Raw genomic sequence first — 17170 nt, forward strand, 5'->3', positions numbered from 1 at the left:
TGTAAAGCAAAGCACTAGTCACATATTCCTCACTAGAGAGAAAGCATACATGGGAAAGGGTTAAACACCCCACAAATTTTACTTACACACATCGATTCAAATTTCCCTTAATCTACCCCAGCCCCACCACCTCTCGCATCTTGCTGGTTTGGGTTAGGTTTTTTGTTGTTGGTTGGTCATTCGCTTTCCTATGACCACGCATTTTCCTACTACTTTATCTTTTCGTGTTTTTCTCCTCCTCTAGCCCTAATAGTACTGCCGTATGTAGAACAGAAGTATGTCCAAAGCAGCATCCAGAGAATACAACCCTCTTCTCCGTGGTGATTGTATCAGTCACATCTTTGAAAAATTCAAGGAAGTAGGATAGATACCCTCAATTACCTCCATGAAAACACAGTGCAATCACTCACTATAAACACACTAATTTTGCAACACGTAATTGGAAAAAGTATAATTTGAAAAGGGAAGAAAACTTTAAATTGTGTCCTGTGTGACACGTGAAAATTGGCTCCTTTCCACAACAGTCAAAAACTAGCATCTTGTTCCTGTCAAAAATATGACCTACACTCAAGCCTCATTAAAACAAAACAGAGTTAACTTGATATTTCGCAAGCTTTCAATCTCAGAAATGAACATTGACCTCTATTGTTCTGTTCCTGCAGGCAAGGTTATCCGATTTAGACAATGGCTGAGAGTGCTGTGCAGCCAACATCATCTAACATAATTTGTCAAATGATTCTCTCAGGTAGATGCAACGTAATGGGAAATTTCTGTTTCCCTTACAATTATTAAGCTGCACAAAAGATGCCTCTAAAAATATTTCTCTTCTAGCTGCCAGGCAAGAGCACCATCTGGTGTTCAGCTAATTAAACTTCTAACCTGATTTGGGATCAGGTTTTTTGTTTGGTTGATTTTTTTTGTTCAGTTGATTTCTTTGGGGGTTTTTTTTGGTTTTTTTTTTAAAGCAAACTTACTCTGCACTGGATGTGACTCCATGAAATAGGCACAAAAAAACTGCAAAGCAAGCTATGAGCAACTCCTTTACTTTGGTGGGGGAGTGAGGAGCAGCAGAACCATTGCTGGGTTTTTTTTATATAACTATTTCCCCCTAAAATAAAAAAAAATGCGTTATTATATGACTGCTTAGAAGACTGTCTATCTTGTTAGTTGTGGGTAGGCTGTAAATATTTCTTGCACCTTCAGGGATCTCAGAGATAAAACAATTCACCCACCGCCAATGACATACGACCCTTTACAACCCTTCACAACACTGTATCTTCGTGCTACCTTCTGGCTATTCCCTCCATGCAGAGGACAAAATCCTTCCTCCTCCTCCACACTCTTTATAAATATAACACCTAGCAAATGCCTCCTGTTGTTTATCTTAATCATTTTCCTTCCCAGTTGTCTGAACTTTCACTTACTCACAGGAACACAGTATTAGGACAGGTTATCTACCTGACCTGCTCCTAACTGTTAGAATCACAGAATCATTTAGGTTGGAAAAGACCTTTAAGATCATCAAGTCCAACCATTAACTCAGCACTGCCAAGCCCACCACTACACCATGTCCCTAAGCACCACATCTACAGTCTTTTAAATACCTCCAGGGATGGTCACTCCACCACCTCTCTGGGCAGCCTGTTCCAGTGACTGACAACCCTTTCGGCGAAGACATTTCTCCTCATACCCAATCTAAACCTCCCCTGGCACAACTTGAGGCCGTTTCCTCTTGTCCCATCACCTGTTCCTTGGGAGAAGAGACCGACCCCCACCTGGCTACCCCCTCCTTTCAGGGAGCTGCAGAGAGCCATCAGGTCTCCCCTCAGCCTCCTCTTCTCCAGGCTCAACACCCCCAGGTCCCTCAGCCGCTCCTCATCAGACTGGTGCTCCAGACCCTTCCCCACTCCGTTGCCCTTCCCTGGACACGCTCCAGCACCTCAATGGCCTTCTGGTAGCGAGGGGCCCAAAACTGAACCCAGCACTGGAGGTGTGGCCTCACCAGTGCTGAGCACAGGGGGACGATCGCTGCCCTGGTCCTGCTGGCCACCCCATTCCTGATACCAGCCAGGATGCTGTTGGCCACCTTGGCCACCTGGGCACACTGATGGTTCATGTTCATCCGGCTGTTGACCAGCACCCCCAGGTCCTTTTCTGCTGGGCAGCTTTCCAGCCACTGTGCCCCAAGCCTGTAGTGTTGCCTGGGGTTGTGGTGACCCAAGTGCAGGACCCGGCCTTGTTGAACCTCATACAGTTACTTCAGCCCATTGATCCAGCCTGTCCGGGTGCCTCTGCAGAGCCTTCCCACTCCCAACCAACTTGGTGTCGTCTCCAAACTTACTGAGGGTGCACTCGATCCCCTCATCTAGACCATTGATAAAGATATTACAGAGAACTGGCCCCAGCACGGAGCCCTGGGGAACACCACTTGTGACCGGCCGCCAACTGGGTCTACCTGCATTCATCACAACTCTTTGGGCCTGGCCATCCAGCCAGGTTTTTACCCAGTGAAGCGTACACCTGTCCAAGCCGTGAGCAGCCAGCTTCTCCAGGAATATAAATGAAAATAAATGTGGTTCTTTGTCTTTCAGAAGCTACTGTGCACAAGACACAGAGGTCAGTCATGTAACAAGTAAACTAACCTTACTAGAAATCATATTCCAATCAGTAATTTATAGTTAAGACTTAAGAGTTCAGGGTAGTCACAAATCTGCACTAGTTTTTCACCTACTGAAAAAATTACCGTTGACTACCATTCATTTCGATAGGAGCTCTCTTTTAACAAAATAGTAATAATTTGAAAGATGGCAATAAACTTAGCCAGAACAGCTCTCAAACACATTTTCAATTTATTAAAGATTGAAAGTGTTCCCAATTTTAGCAGTAACATATTGTGGCCCACTTAAACCTGTTACACAAGTGTTTAGATGTAGCCTGCTATGACCTTTTATGAAAAAGCTAAGTCCTTTGCAAGGAAATACTGCTAATAAAAAAGGGGGTAAATAAGACATTCACCTGACATAAGTGTCAGATCATATTATAAACTATAAAACCAGTTTAAGTAATACTTAAAGGTATTAAGTAATAACAGATTGTTCTTGAAAGACTGATAATCAACATGTGTTGAGGGATATTAGTTGTTTAACATAAGTAAGTTTTTTTAAAGCAAACTTACTCTGCACTGGATGTGACTCCATGAAATAGGCACAAAAAAGCTGCAAAGCAAGCTATGAGCAACTCCTTTACTTTGGTGGGGGAGAGAGGAGCAGCAGAACCATTGCTGGGGTTTAAGCAGTAACAGGCTTAAGAATAAATGACTTAGGATTATAATAGGGTATGGTTTGTGCTGTTTGCTTAGCTTTACTTAGCATGAATAGCTAGATTTGCTGAAGCCTTTAGGCTGCAATAGAGGTATTTTTCTCAGTAATTTTCCTAGTAGTTTTCCTAACAGCTATTACAGTGCCGTGTTTAGTCTTTCAGTATGGGAAAGTATTTTGATATCACACTAATGTCTTTCCCAAGTCTGGGACTCTTCGGTTCTCCGTGCTCCACCAGGAAGCGCAGGTGCACAAGGAATGTAAACCAGAAGATAAGGAGGCTCCAACCTTCACAAAAACTGCAAAAGCTGCAAGTCAACAAGGTAAGAGCCTGTCTGGACACAGAAGAAGAATCCAATTAGATGTTAGAAAACCCCAAAACAAGAGTCACCATTGGACTAAAGGACACGTGGACAGCACGTGAAGGGTGTGTGAGGGGCGGGTGTATGGGTCCCAAGGCTATGATTGCCCTGGGATTTCTTCGGTCTCAGTCCCTCTCTTTCAGGGCACCCAGCCCAGGCTGTTCCTGCTGCTGCACCTTTCGATTAAATTAATTTTATAAAATCCAATGTCTGAGACTCTGCTGCAGGAAATCTACGGTCGAGCCTGAAGAAGGAGGAAGTGTGCCCAAGAAAAAGTGTGTGTGTGCACGACACCATGAATGGTGTGTGGATGCTCGGGCAGCAGCCACTCCTTTAACACTCACAGGCCAATGAATTTAGCAATGGACTTGGGTTAACAGAAGTCACAAGGATTTATGTTCTGTATTTCTGGAGACGTGCTATGGATCCTTTAAAAATATATTGATTCTATTTATATCTACACCACTTGCTAGAGTGAAAACACATGCAAAACTTGAATTTTAGATATTTAGAAAATATTTTTACAGAGACAGCACACCAAGCTTCTTTTTAAAATGTGAAAGAGGAGGGAAAAAAGCCATACAGATTAAGAAACTCAACAGCTAACCTACAATTAAATTAAAGAAGATGCACAATTTACTGTAAGTTTAGTGGAAACATCGTGCATTGGAGGCTTCAGCAACTGCAGAAAAAAGAAAAAAAGTAAAAGAAAAAAAGAATAATGAAAGCTGCCCCTCAACACTACAGACCCTACTTCTGATCTTTGCCAGCTACAGGAGAATGAATAGCAATTACAGCTAGCATGAAGAAGAAAGGAACCCACAGGAATGGAAGACGTGGTGGAAAGAGCTTCCAAAATTAGAAACAACAGAATCCATTTTACATAGGCATTTATTCCTCTGCTGCCTAAAAGAGGAATAATAAAAAACCCCACTAATTTGCTTTCAGACTTGTTACTTTTATAAATACACTACAAATGTTTAGTTCTTCAACAAGCACCCTCTTACCTGTTTGTTGGAGTGGTAAAGCTGAAAGACAGCAGCTGATTCCAGAACGGGTCATTCTCGGAGATGGGCTCTGCTCCTGATAATTTTTTCAAGTACTCATTTTCAGGAAGCTCACTGATACTGCTGCTATTTGCTCCCATCTTCTTTATCTAGCAAATCCCGTTCTAAATTTTCATTTCTTCAAGGGAGAAAAAAAAAAAAAAAGGAAAAAAAAAAGAAACATTTGAAGTATTTTGTACAAATAAGGAATATACAGATCCTAAATTAGCGATCAGTAAAGCTTTAGTTCCCTACCTCGAACAATTACTGAAATATAGAAAAGAGGCACATAGGAAGGTATTAAAGATTTTCTTTCCACAAACTTAGGACAATAACATTTTCATCCAAGGAAGTTAAAAGTTACTGTGCTATAAACTTAGTCATCATCTCACTTGGACTTTCATAAATTGCACTCAGCAAGAACACTGTGTCACAGCTGTATCAGTATCAAGGCAGTGGGGAAAACTGCAGGGAAGTCACAATTTAAACAGGGGTGTTAAGTTGGCAAGCTATTAAAAAATGTATTTTCCAACTGAATATGCACAAATAGCAAATGACTCCTGTCTTCCACCATGCAGCTAATTGCTGCATGCCATCAGTGATCACCCCTACCTTGCCAGAATAAGTCCAGCTGTTACCGCTGAGGCACAGATACCCCGAGTCAAGTGACGAAAAGTACTACTGACCATACGTGAACCTCCTGATCTTTGTAAAATAACGTGGTTGGTTTCAGTCAACTACTTCAAGGGAGAGAAAGCTAAAATATGAACACATGAGAAACAAAACTGCTCTTTGAAGTTGGTAGAGACACACTTCAAATCCTGTTTTCATTACTAGCTGTGTTGTACTTGATCTGTGCAAAGAATCAGAAGATTTCAGTTCTCCATGCCACTTATCAGCACTTCTCACCTTTATAAACAATTTAAAGAAAAAAACACCACGATGCTATTAACTATGTGCCAGGGATGCTCCTAAGCATCTTAGTCTTCCAAGACATCAGCTACAATAATCTTCCATCTTTTGAGAAGAAATAACTGTGACTAATAGCTTTAAAGTTTATATTTTAAAAAAGCCCGTCCATCAAGATAAAAGCGCTGCACAGCGTATTACTGTGTAACTTAAATACTCACTCCTGAGCTGGCAGAAGACATAAGAATAGGAACAGCTATATTAGAACACGGAAGCTACTACTTAGCAGCAACTTGTCCCTTGGTCTCGACAAAGATATTGGTTCTGTCACAAGAAGCAGCACTGGAGTGATTCTTGAAGACTCGACATCTTTGCAGAAGCAGCTACTTCCAGAAAAGACCATTCTAGTAGCAGTTAATATTAATAAAGGACAGTATAGAAATGAGGAATACTTACTAAAAAAGAAATTAAGAGATGCAACGAAAAGCTGCAACACTTGCAGCCATCATGGAGGTTATCTGAAGAGCTTATATTTGAGATTTAAAGCAAATGCACAGTACATAAATATTTCAAAAACAACAAAATGCCAGCATAGGTGGACAGCAGAATATAGGACACTTAAGTAGTAAAGAGGTCTGTAAAAGGTGAGATCCTAAAAATATGAGGAAAAATGTTTACTATTTCCTAAATTTTGTTTGTAGGGGACACTATAGGCTGGGAAAATACCACTCCACACCCCTTCCCACCATTCTAGTACTCCATCCTCCACCATCACCATTAGCTGTTCTGGAAGACAGAATACAGCAAGGTGAAACTTTACACCAATTCGGTGTATCCGCTCTTCGAACAACCACACCACCGCAGCTTTGCCATCATGCACCCATGGAGCTCTATTCTTATGAGGCAGGGTGGTTTCTGTCATCTCCCTTTATATCTGACCAAAGCGGGGGAAGAGATACCTTATACCCTCACATACGTCTCATTTAGCAAAAGGCTCTGAAGACATTTTTGTTGTGGGGACTACCTACAGGAAAACAAATTCAAAAGTGGCCTAGGAGTGAAAGTGGAAGTTGGTGCCAGGGAATTCTGGGGTGAAGCGTTAAAGGATTATAAAATGTAATTAGTTTAAGAGGATTTCCAGAATTTTGGTTGAATGTTTACTCACAGAACAGAATGAATGTATCTTTCTTGAATACAAATTTTGCCCCTTCAAAGAAAAAAACACAAGACTTGGCATACACTACCTTTGAAATAAAGCCAATGAATACCAAAGCTATAGAATAAAGTAGAAGAAAAACCAGTCTGCATAATACACAAGAATAGTAGATCATCACTTAGAAGTAGAAGAATCAAGGTTCAGCTTGTACATGGACATCTCAGCTCTGCAGCCCCTGATTTGCACATGCCCAAGTGCTGCAGAAGCCAACAATAATTCTGTTGGGCCTGGACCCATATTTTGGCTCATGTCACTTCCCCGCACCTTTAAATGACTTAAAGGTCATGCATTTATTTCTTGGAGTACAGACAGTTCCAAGTCCGTGACTGCTTCAAGTTCCCATCCTTTGCTTGTGTTTTCCAGCTCACGTAAGGAACTCACGTGCTCCAAGACGAACACCCAAGGCAGAAGATAACCAAGAGGCAGCCAAAGCCCTGCCTCCAAATTCTTCCACCCTAACCTCCACCTCTTGAGTTCCCCATGCCAGCGCTCTGACCGTGCCCTAAATCATCAGCCCATCCTCCTACGGCGAGTAACTCCACTTTATTCTCTATTTCACAAGCTATTCTCACACCTTGCTGCAGCTCCCAAAGCTCCTCATTTAATCCATATCCCCAACAATACGAGAGCAATGGGAGCGGGTTGCAATCTGGTTCTTGAAGAATCACATACTTTCCAAATTTCCTGCAGTATCCCAGTAGATTAAATTCCATTAAAACATATCCCCCAAAACAAACAGAGCTTTAAAAGCAAGTTTTAGCAAAATATTGTCTGTTTTCAGATTCAGTGCCAAACTCACATTGCCCAAGAACGTGCCCACTTCTATGGCCAAAGCCATACTCTCAAGCAATAAGGCGAGTCACTGGCTGGAATCCCTTCTGAGCTCTCCCTGTGCCCTAGTGCCCAATTGGCTCCTTACCAATTGAGGAGATTGGGCATTTTTTTCCCCCCGAGTGCCTCCTCAGAGTGATCAAAAAATAAGGCATTAGCTGAATTTTTTTTCTCTAAATGAAATAAATATCAAGCCATTGAGGTCTGTCAAAAGAATCCAAATGCTAGCTAAATGCTTGTAGAAGTAGGTAGCAGATATTTGACTATGAGAGCCTTGCCTTCTACTCATTTGTGAGCCAACACATCTTAGAGCATTCAAATAAATATATGGATGATTCCTCTCTGTTATATCCCAGGAGGGGTTTTTTTCCCCTCTCCTAAAACGCTGTATTCACTATACTCCTCTAAGGTAAAAATCTCAGCAAGTTCTACTGATACTTACTGTACATGACCATACTTAGAAACGACATACAATGAGTGTAGCAGAAATTCCTGATGGAAGGAGTTAGTTTTGCTATCTCAAAACTTGCTGAAGTGTTCTGTGATGATTTTATGATGCAGCCTAAGCACCTTCAGCTCCTACAACCTAAACAACCGTAGACCCAGCTTTAAACAAGTGAGACATTTCTCAGGAACTCCAGTCATCAGGAGACAGAGGAAACAAGTCTTTCCTTTGGAGTTCGTGAATATCATATGGGAAAAATGTCTTAAAAAAATTAAAAATTAAAAAATAATCAAGATTATTTTTTGATCTCCAGCACATTTCCAAGACAGATGCTACTCTCCAGTCACCACCTTAAATCATTTTCAAACACACTATTAAATAGCAGGTATGTTTCTTTTAGAAACAGCTGGCTTTAGCTGAAAAGATCACTCAAATAAAACACATAACCATTTAAATTTGCAAATTGCTTTTGATTAAGAGGCACTACTGCTGTGCCTCTGATACTGTATGCTGTTTAAGGCAGTAGAGGTTCAAGTCTTTGGACGACATAAAAGGTTGGTCAATATTTGGAACACAAGTACCACAGTATTTTTTAAATAGTATCTAATCCTCACTTATCCACGATTTTCCCTAAAAATTCCGGGGGGATCTCAAAGTCCTTCTGAACACAAGGTTAAACAGATTCTGCTTCCTCACACACTGAAGTGAGATAGCCACAAGAAACACCAAATAATAGGAAATCCCCTTTCACTCCAGAAAAGTCAATCCCAACCACAGAAGTAAGCTATCAATGAAATCTAAGACTTTTTTCCTCCAAGTACACTAAATAAATGCATGGTTCATTAAAAAAAAAGTTAGTCTTCCCTCAAAAAACAACTAATCTAATTACTTGCTCAAAAAATAGACACAATTTATTAGCAAGTAATTTAGTTTAATCCAGTATTATTACTGCTACCAACAACAATTCTTTTTTTCTAAATAAGTGGGAAACACCCCCAAAGAATCACAGTCTGGTCTGGAAGTGTCATGCTCTATTAAACCCAACATCTGTTTTGTCCCAGAACTTGGCTCCACGACACAGATGCTTCAGAGCAAACACAAGGGAGTTTGTTTTGCACATCAGGATTCATTCCAACCTCAAATAGCTAGGGGAAGATATGAATCCTGAGTTTGCTGTCCCTTCTGAAAGATTTTAATATTAATTATTAATAATGTTTACAAGAATACCATTTATTTTCCTCTTCAAGTTAAAAGCAATTCAGCAATGTGAACATGCTGTGTCTGAACTCCTAAGTTTGATTCGAGGTACAGTACGTGCACTGTTGAACTTGGGAAAAAACTTGTCACGCTCTGTAAACCTTCTGTGTGAATAATTTTAGACAAGTAATCATAGTTCCACTAAGTATTAAATCTCCTACTGGTCTCGCAACTTAATTGCCAATGCTGACATTTTGCTAATCCGTCCAGTGCAGCCAGCTCCCCCTTCCAAAACTATCCTTGCCACGATTGTCTGGATGAGCCTGCAGACAATCTGAATAGTAAATATTACTTTTTTTTTTTTTTTTTAAATGAGTACTTTAAAGTGTAAGAATTTAAGACAGTCATGCAGATGATTTTAACATGCCATCTGAGATCTGGTCTGTAGGTTGGGTCATTAACATATGGTTATTAACATAACCATATGAAAATAATGACGTGAATTGGGTACCACACATATCCAAAGGTACCAGAAAAGGACTAACAGATCTTAACTGTAGAAATGAACACTGATGCTGTAAAAATATCAAAACACTTTGATTTCAGCAGCTAAACAACAATTTCTCTTCTCTATACACCCTCTAGTTGTTTTCTGCCCACTTCCAGAAAAGAAGCCAACAAACAGCAAGTAGACCTTGTAATTCAAATCACAGTTAAGTTAGTTCTCCGAAGCAAGCACTTAGATATCTGAAAAGCAAAGTGGCAAAGCTCCCTTAATAAGGATGGCTTTGCAGCTTTCCTGGCATATAAAGTGTTTATTAAACTGCACTGCTTGGGGAATTGTTTTGGGGAAATTTTGGTACTGTTAGTGAGGCTGAAAAAAACCACAAAACAAAACAAAACAAAACCAAGAAAAGTGATTTGATCTCTCTTCAAAGATAAAAAGCTGTTATACAAATATTTCACTCACACCAAGAGATTATTCCTTAGACTTCACACATACTCCAAAATGAGGTATGAAAGCATAAGAATTTTGGTTTTACCAATTAAATGGGTAAAATTCTGCTAAACAAAACTAATGATGCAGCAATACATGGCAATAAGAATTCATACCTGTAAAAGGGATCTTTAGGAAAAAGCATAATCTTTACAATCCTCAGAATTTAAGAATTTTTCCCATTTTTTAATCAGAGAAAAGCGCTGAAATAATCTTTGTTTTTAAAGCATGTTAACGAGTCGGCATATTTCAGCTATAACTTAACACCTGGCAATCATCAAATACAATCAAACCACTACTAAGAATTCACCTCCTCTTATACACCAGTCACTTATAACCAAGCAGCAGGGGAGATTTCCCAACAGAATAAATCCGTCCTTCGGGACTACAAATTAAAAAGGTTTCCTACCAGTTTTAAGTTAATGAGTTACACGGGAAATACTGTTTCTCCCGATTTTATTTTTCACTGTACCAATTTGCAATTTTCCTCCCCTTTTATATTGCACATTTGGCAACTACTCATTTCTCTAATTCCCTTTACCTACGCCTCTTACTCTTTCACACTGAAAGCATTCAGAGACATGCAAGCACCAAAAAAAACCCCACAAAAAAAGAAAGAAAAGGGTTTGTGCAAAGTAGGGGGAGACAGGCAAGCTGTTCTTGTCAAAGATACACCATACGAGCTCTTTTAGAGACCCTGGTTGACCACAAATGGGTTTATCTTTGCACCCTGGGTGCAAATACCATCTTTCACAGCTTTCTGGATATTGGTCAAATTCTTTATTTCTCCTCTACCCACCATTTTTCAGACTCTACCAAATTTGATGCCTCTGTCTGGGGTCATGAAAGTCTCTGCTGTATCTACAGTCCTTTAATATATTTTTGCAGCAGCACACTAACCATTCACCAGGTACATTTCCTTAAAGCTCTATACCTTAGGACAGACCTACTTTTGGACAGCAGTAAGAAATGCAACACAATTATGAAGTGGTCCACACAATGCTTAAGTACAAGAAAAATAAAGAAAACCACATCTTAAAGTCTTTAGGTAGCTCTCAAGATAATTTAATCAGACTTGTCCGCTGTTTGCCAGATGAACAAACAGCATCTTTTTTAGTCCTCCTGGCCACTACTTGTTGTAGTGCCTTCCCCTTCCACAGCAAGAGGCTGAACAAAGCAGCACTGCAGTGACATTGGCGTGGTCCTTACGGGTTCCACTGAAGCCTAAAAAGTCTTGCACGTAGCAGAAGTGATTAATCTTGATAGATTTACTGCAGGCAAAGAAGGCTCCTCACAGGGAAGGCAAACAGCAGCTGAAAAAACTAGTGACGATGTTGTGCTTTCTGCTCCAGATCCTCTTCCACGTACATTTTACGTGGGAGTCAGTTGTCAATAAAAACCTAATTCTGAAGAGCACAATCTGCTTGCTTCACATCCCACCTACAGCACAGCTGTTCTGCTCCAAATTGAAGAAGGGATTTTTTAAGACCACCCTGGTTAGGTAGAACATTTCAAGCAGAAGAAATCAGCCGTGAGCAAGCCCCGACATTGTGGTCGTTGACCAAACTGCTCAACAAGAGATGCTATAGATCCCCTTTGTCTTTGCTGGTTCACTCTACGGTAATTTCACACTTTGCCGATCTTTATTAAAGTGTTCTGAAAGGGAGGTGACAGAAAAATGAAAACCTAAATTCTATAAATGAGCCTGAGATGTTCAGCTTATGTATTTTCTCAGTGCCATCTCAGGAACCTAACACACATTTCCTTTCATTCTTTATAATAACGTGTTATCACTAACCAACAGGTTACTGTTGTGGTGAGCAAATCTACTAATTTTGATCACTAAGGAGATGCCCGTTTACTAATCTCAAAATAGCTTATTTCAGATGAACTACTAGTCACCTTCAGTAGTCACCTTCACAGCCTTGTCCTGAACTGGAACTACTGATCATAGGAAAAAAAAAAAAAAAAACAAACAAACAAAAAAACCAACCATGCTCAAACTGCCTTTCTCTAAAGCTATACAAGATCCAAAAAATCTTGACATAAAAACGCCGTTCCTTCTTACTGTTCCAAGCTTCTGCCTCAGAACAAAAACATCTGATACACAGTGCTCTAAAAAATATGAAAGTGTTACATTATGGTGCTGGATACCAATAAGCAAATACATGCTTGTGGCAAACCTTGATCTTGTTTTGAAGACCTAAAACCCAAAACTATCATACTTCCATCCACCAGGTATCAGCCCTTACATTAGCACATACCCATTAAGTGGATTAAGAAACTCATTAAGTAGCACAACTAATTTATATTAAGTTCATGTGTCCTCTCTCCCCTCAGTCACAATGTTTTGTCAGAGGTCAGACAGCAGGTATGTATTAAGCCTCTTGAAGGAGCTTTTGCTGATGGGTTGTGAATCCCACAGACATCCTTCTGTTAAGAAGTTGATGTCACTTCAGAGAGCTTCCATTTCACTTTTACAGGTAAATAATCATTTATACCATTTAAGTACTTCTTTTTCTAATTTACATGCATGCAACGAAACATGTCTCTGGTCCTTTACTATACAATTCCACAAGATCTGTCAGAGACTTTTTTAATTTTGTCCATTTTTAATGCTGCTAGTTGCACTCCCATGCTAAAACATGACACTTGTGGCCCAATCTCCCTGAAGGTTCAAAAGCCTCTAAAATTTGTCATGAACTAACAACTTTTAAAGCTACAAAAACTATAAAGATCATTCTTCTGACCTCCTATGTCATTGCAATCATAACATTTTAATAAATAATTACTGCACCAAACCTACCAATTTGAGGTTAGAATGACAGCATCAGTTTTAGAAATATCTCCTAGCCTGGTGGGAAGGAGAGGTGGTGTGATGGCAACTAAAAAAAAAAAAAAGGAAAGTTACCTCTATCCTTACTCTTACATTCCTACGTCCCAAATGAAAACCAGAACTCAAACACAGCAGGTGTTTTCTGGAATACATGCAGAAATAACTTTTCTAAATCTCATTAGCAAAATACCATCAGAAGGGAAAGACGCTGGGTCAAGCACACCGTAGATTTCTGTGTAAAAGGCTCAACTTTTCTCCACCTGTTAAATAACTATTACAGGTTTGTAACCTATTTTTCAAAAGTTTCAAGTGAAAAGTCAAATACTAATTCTGCTCTTTGCAGTGGGCAGATACTTCTTTAAAGGTTTTGTTTGCCCTCACCGGTGAGATTCCAGCTGCTTGCAGGACAGCTATACTGGAACTATAAAACCAGGAAAACAAATTGGACTTTAAACAAGAGTATCAATGGAATATGGAGCTTAAAAGAAAAGACTAATCAAGAATATGCCAACCTATACTGAGACCTGACTTTATGGCTTAAGAATATGCTGTGTATCAGTACCAACACTGCTGGTTTGATCATACCTTCTTCCAGTGGCCAAAAAGAGACTTTTACTACCACAAATACAGGAATGGTTTTCAAAAGCACAATTTTACATGAACTACCTGATAATCTATGACAGATAATAGCATTGGAAATGTTGATATGAAAATGCTTTGATTATTGATGAATTTGTCCCTTTTTTATATATATACACTCAGTATACCTACCTAAAAATCAACTTACAGTAGTTTATTCAGTTATTGTCATAATTAAAACAGGCAGCTGGGTTAGATATGACACAAGCCATGCTAAACCTAGCACGATTTAATAACCTAAGTAGCTATTAGCTTGGTATAGTTACCTCTTTATGGAAGGGATGTTAGGATTACTGTTACGCGTATTTAAGATTTTTCTCCCTGTTTTACTCTCAGACATAAATAAAACTTGTCTAATGGCCAAAGCGATGTTTCAAAAAGAAAAACTCAACTACTTTTTAAGCCTTCAGAAAGATGCTTAGAAGGTCTGCATTTTTTTTAATACTGGTATATTTTGCTGTATTTCAAAGGTTATACAATTATTCTGGCACCTATACTCTTCCTGTATTTTTACTACAGAGCTATTTGTCTCTGCTTTAAATGTTTCCCACAGCTAGAAATCTAACTACAGCATAAAGAATGCATGTTGTAGAGAAGGCCGAATCTGTTTTGTAGGTATACCTAATTTTGTATTATACTACACATCATAATTTATACCGCCTATCTCCAGAGTCTGCTGCAAATGAAATTACACTTGTCAAAGTGTGCAATTACTATAAGGTGCAACAGGCTTTTCACCCCAGAGAATACACTTTGAAGAAACGTCTTTATCATCTTTAACCATCCACTTTGACAGCAGCTCATCGGCCACCAAACAGGATTTCTTACTTCTAATATCTTCTGTCAGTCACCAGCACATTAAAAACATCCCGGGATCTTCCTATTCATCTAACAAAAATCACTGGAAGCGCCAGCGCCGTCTAAGTTTAGTATTAATTTGCTATAAACACTTTTCTACTGAATTTATGACAAAATACTAAGCAGCAGATGCTGTGCTAGTAAAACGTCAGCACAGGGCTGGAAGAGAAGGAGCTGATGGTTGCTTCAGCCAGGTGAGAGCGCTGAGCGGGATCCAACATCCCCAGGGACATCCGCCGGCTTCTCCTGATGCAGCAGCAACGCCAAAAGAGAGAACAGCCCAGGGAGAGGACAGAACGAGGCCTTCCTGAGCTCCTGGTAATCTAAGGAGCAATGACAATTTTTAAGTTGCCCCAACTGGAGCAACTTCAACGGTTTTTACTTGGGAATTGACAAAATAGGGGATTACACAACCCAGCAGCCTGTGTTAGGAAACTGGACACAACCACCCGGACGGCTCTTTCCACTCCCCCCGCACTCAAAAAGTGCTAGATGCAGGAAATACTAACAATCTACTTCAACAAATATTTCAAATGATTATATCTGTGGCCCAGCACGTTCTCCCTCAGTACGCACAGCGAACGAAATCAGACTGTGGCTTCAGGAACTCACTACACTCAGCACATGAAAAAAAAAAATAAAAAAATTAACAGTGCTTGGCATGAAAACACACAAGACAAAACCTGACATCAATTAAGGTAAGATACAAACTCTCTTTTAAACCAAAATATTTTCCACTCTTCCTAGACATTATCCTTCAGAAGTATGAAAACAACCTGACAAGAGACCGAGCAGATCTCTGATATCACAAAAGCGATTATCGAGCGCTATAAAAATCGCCTGGTTTGCAAAAGCAGAAAGGGAAATACACTGTTTTAAAGTCCTTTCGCTAACAAGAAAGGCCATTCGGAGTACAAGCCCAGACACACAGGCACGGACGGCTCTCAGTCCCGCGTACGAAGGGGCAGCGGGAACCCGCCGGGGGACGGGGCCCCGGGAACTCTCCGCAGACACGGTGCTGAGAGTTCTAGCGCAAACGCAGTCCTCTATCGCGATATGGGGCCGAGCCACGAGGTCACCGGTGGGCGTCGGGACAAGGGGACAAGCGGGACGTTTAGGGGCGTGCGGCACCTCCCTGCGCTCCCTTCCCCTGTCGGAGCCGGCACTGAAGCGGGACGGGACGGGGCAGAGCCCCCGGGGTCCACCCGCCACCGGCCGCTACCCGCCAGCCCCCTGCGACGGGGGAAGCACCGCCGAGGCCCCGCTTACCCCGTCACCGGCGCCCGTCCGCCCGCACCGCCGTACGGCAGGAGGCGGCCACTACGGCGGCCCCAACAACCCTGCGGGGCCCCGGGGGCCGCCGCCGCTCCCTGCCCCGCCCCGCTCCCCTCAACGGCTGCCGCCACCCCCCTCCCCTCCGCCGCCCCCACCCGCACACCGCGGGGGCGCTGCCCGACGGCCCCCGCCCGGCGCAGACGCGCACCCACCGCTGCCGCCCGCCTCCATCCTTCCACGTCGCCAACGCCTCCCGCCGCTCATGCGCGTAGGCCGGCAAGGGGATGAGGGGCGCCGCCGCGGGGCACGCCGGGAAGTGTAGTCCGACGCGGGGAGGCCCAGCCGCCGCCGTAGCGCGCCTCTGTGTGAAACGGGATTTCACCGGCTGGTTGTCATCCCCCGGGTGAGCCCGTCCTACGGCAAGAGGCTTCCCCGGGTGACCCGCGGGTGGTCGGGGGAGCGGGCTGACTGCCACGGTCTCCCTTGCTCTGCAGCCCGCCTTTTCAGTCAGTGGGACCTGAGGTAACTTGAGGAAGTGGAACCCAGAGCCAGAGGGAGAGAGGGTTTGAACATGAGCCAGCAGTGTGCCCAGGAGGCCAAGGTGGCCAACAGCATCCTGGCTGGTATCAGGAATGGTGTGGCCAGCAGGACCAGGGCAGCGATCGTCCCCCTGTGCTCGGCACTGGTGAGGCCACACCTCCAGTGCTGGGTTCAGTTTTGGGCCCTCGCTCCAAGAAGGCCACTGAGGTGCTGGAGCGTGTCCAGAGAAGGGCAACGGAGTGGGGAAGGGTCTGGAGCACAAGTCTGATGAGGAGCGGCTGAGGGACCTGGGGGTGTTGAGCCTGGAGAAGAGGAGGCTGAGGGGAGACCTGATGGCTCTCTGCAGCTCCCTGAAAGGAGGGGGTAGCCAGGTGGGGGTCGGTCTCTTCTCCCAAGTGACAAGTGATGGGACGAGAGGAAATGGCCTCAAGTTGTGCCAGGGGAGGTTTAGATTGGGTATGAGGAGAAATGTCTTCACCGAAAGGGTTGTCAGTCACTGGAACAGGCTGCCCAGAGAGGTGGTGGAGTGACCATCCCTGGAGGTATTTAAAAGACGTGTAGATGTGGTGCTTAGGGACATGGTTTAGTGGTGGGCTTGGCAGTGCTGGGTTAACAGTTGGACTTGATGATCTTAAAGGTCTTTTCCAACCTAAATGATTCCATGATTTACCTACCAGACACAGTCCTGCTTTAATTCATTTC

General features: G+C 42.2%; 1 protein-coding gene across 10 annotated transcripts in view; it reads right to left on the reverse strand.

Annotated features, from left to right (window-relative positions):
• The window catches only part of DYM (dymeclin), a 218151-nt gene extending 201938 nt beyond the window's left edge, over nt 1–16213 (reverse strand). For 4 of the 10 annotated variants that reach the window (XM_075739712.1, XM_075739718.1, XM_075739716.1 and 1 more), the window contains exons 1-2: nt 16084–16211; nt 4687–4864 (exon numbers count right to left, since the gene is read on the reverse strand). In XM_075739712.1, coding sequence (XP_075595827.1) covers nt 4687–4826 — 140 coding nt within the window. In that variant the 5' untranslated portion in view covers nt 4827–4864; nt 16084–16211. Of the gene's footprint in view, nt 1–4312; nt 4362–4686; nt 4865–15922; nt 16042–16083 lie in introns of those variants that run through there. The other 6 variants (XM_075739714.1, XM_075739722.1, XM_075739713.1 and 3 more) reach the window with 5 other exon arrangements.
• Nucleotides 16214–17170: the final 957 nt, after the last annotated feature.

This window comes from Balearica regulorum, chromosome Z (genome assembly GCF_011004875.1).
Source record: "Balearica regulorum gibbericeps isolate bBalReg1 chromosome Z, bBalReg1.pri, whole genome shotgun sequence".
Taxonomy (NCBI): domain Eukaryota; kingdom Metazoa; phylum Chordata; class Aves; order Gruiformes; family Gruidae; genus Balearica; species Balearica regulorum.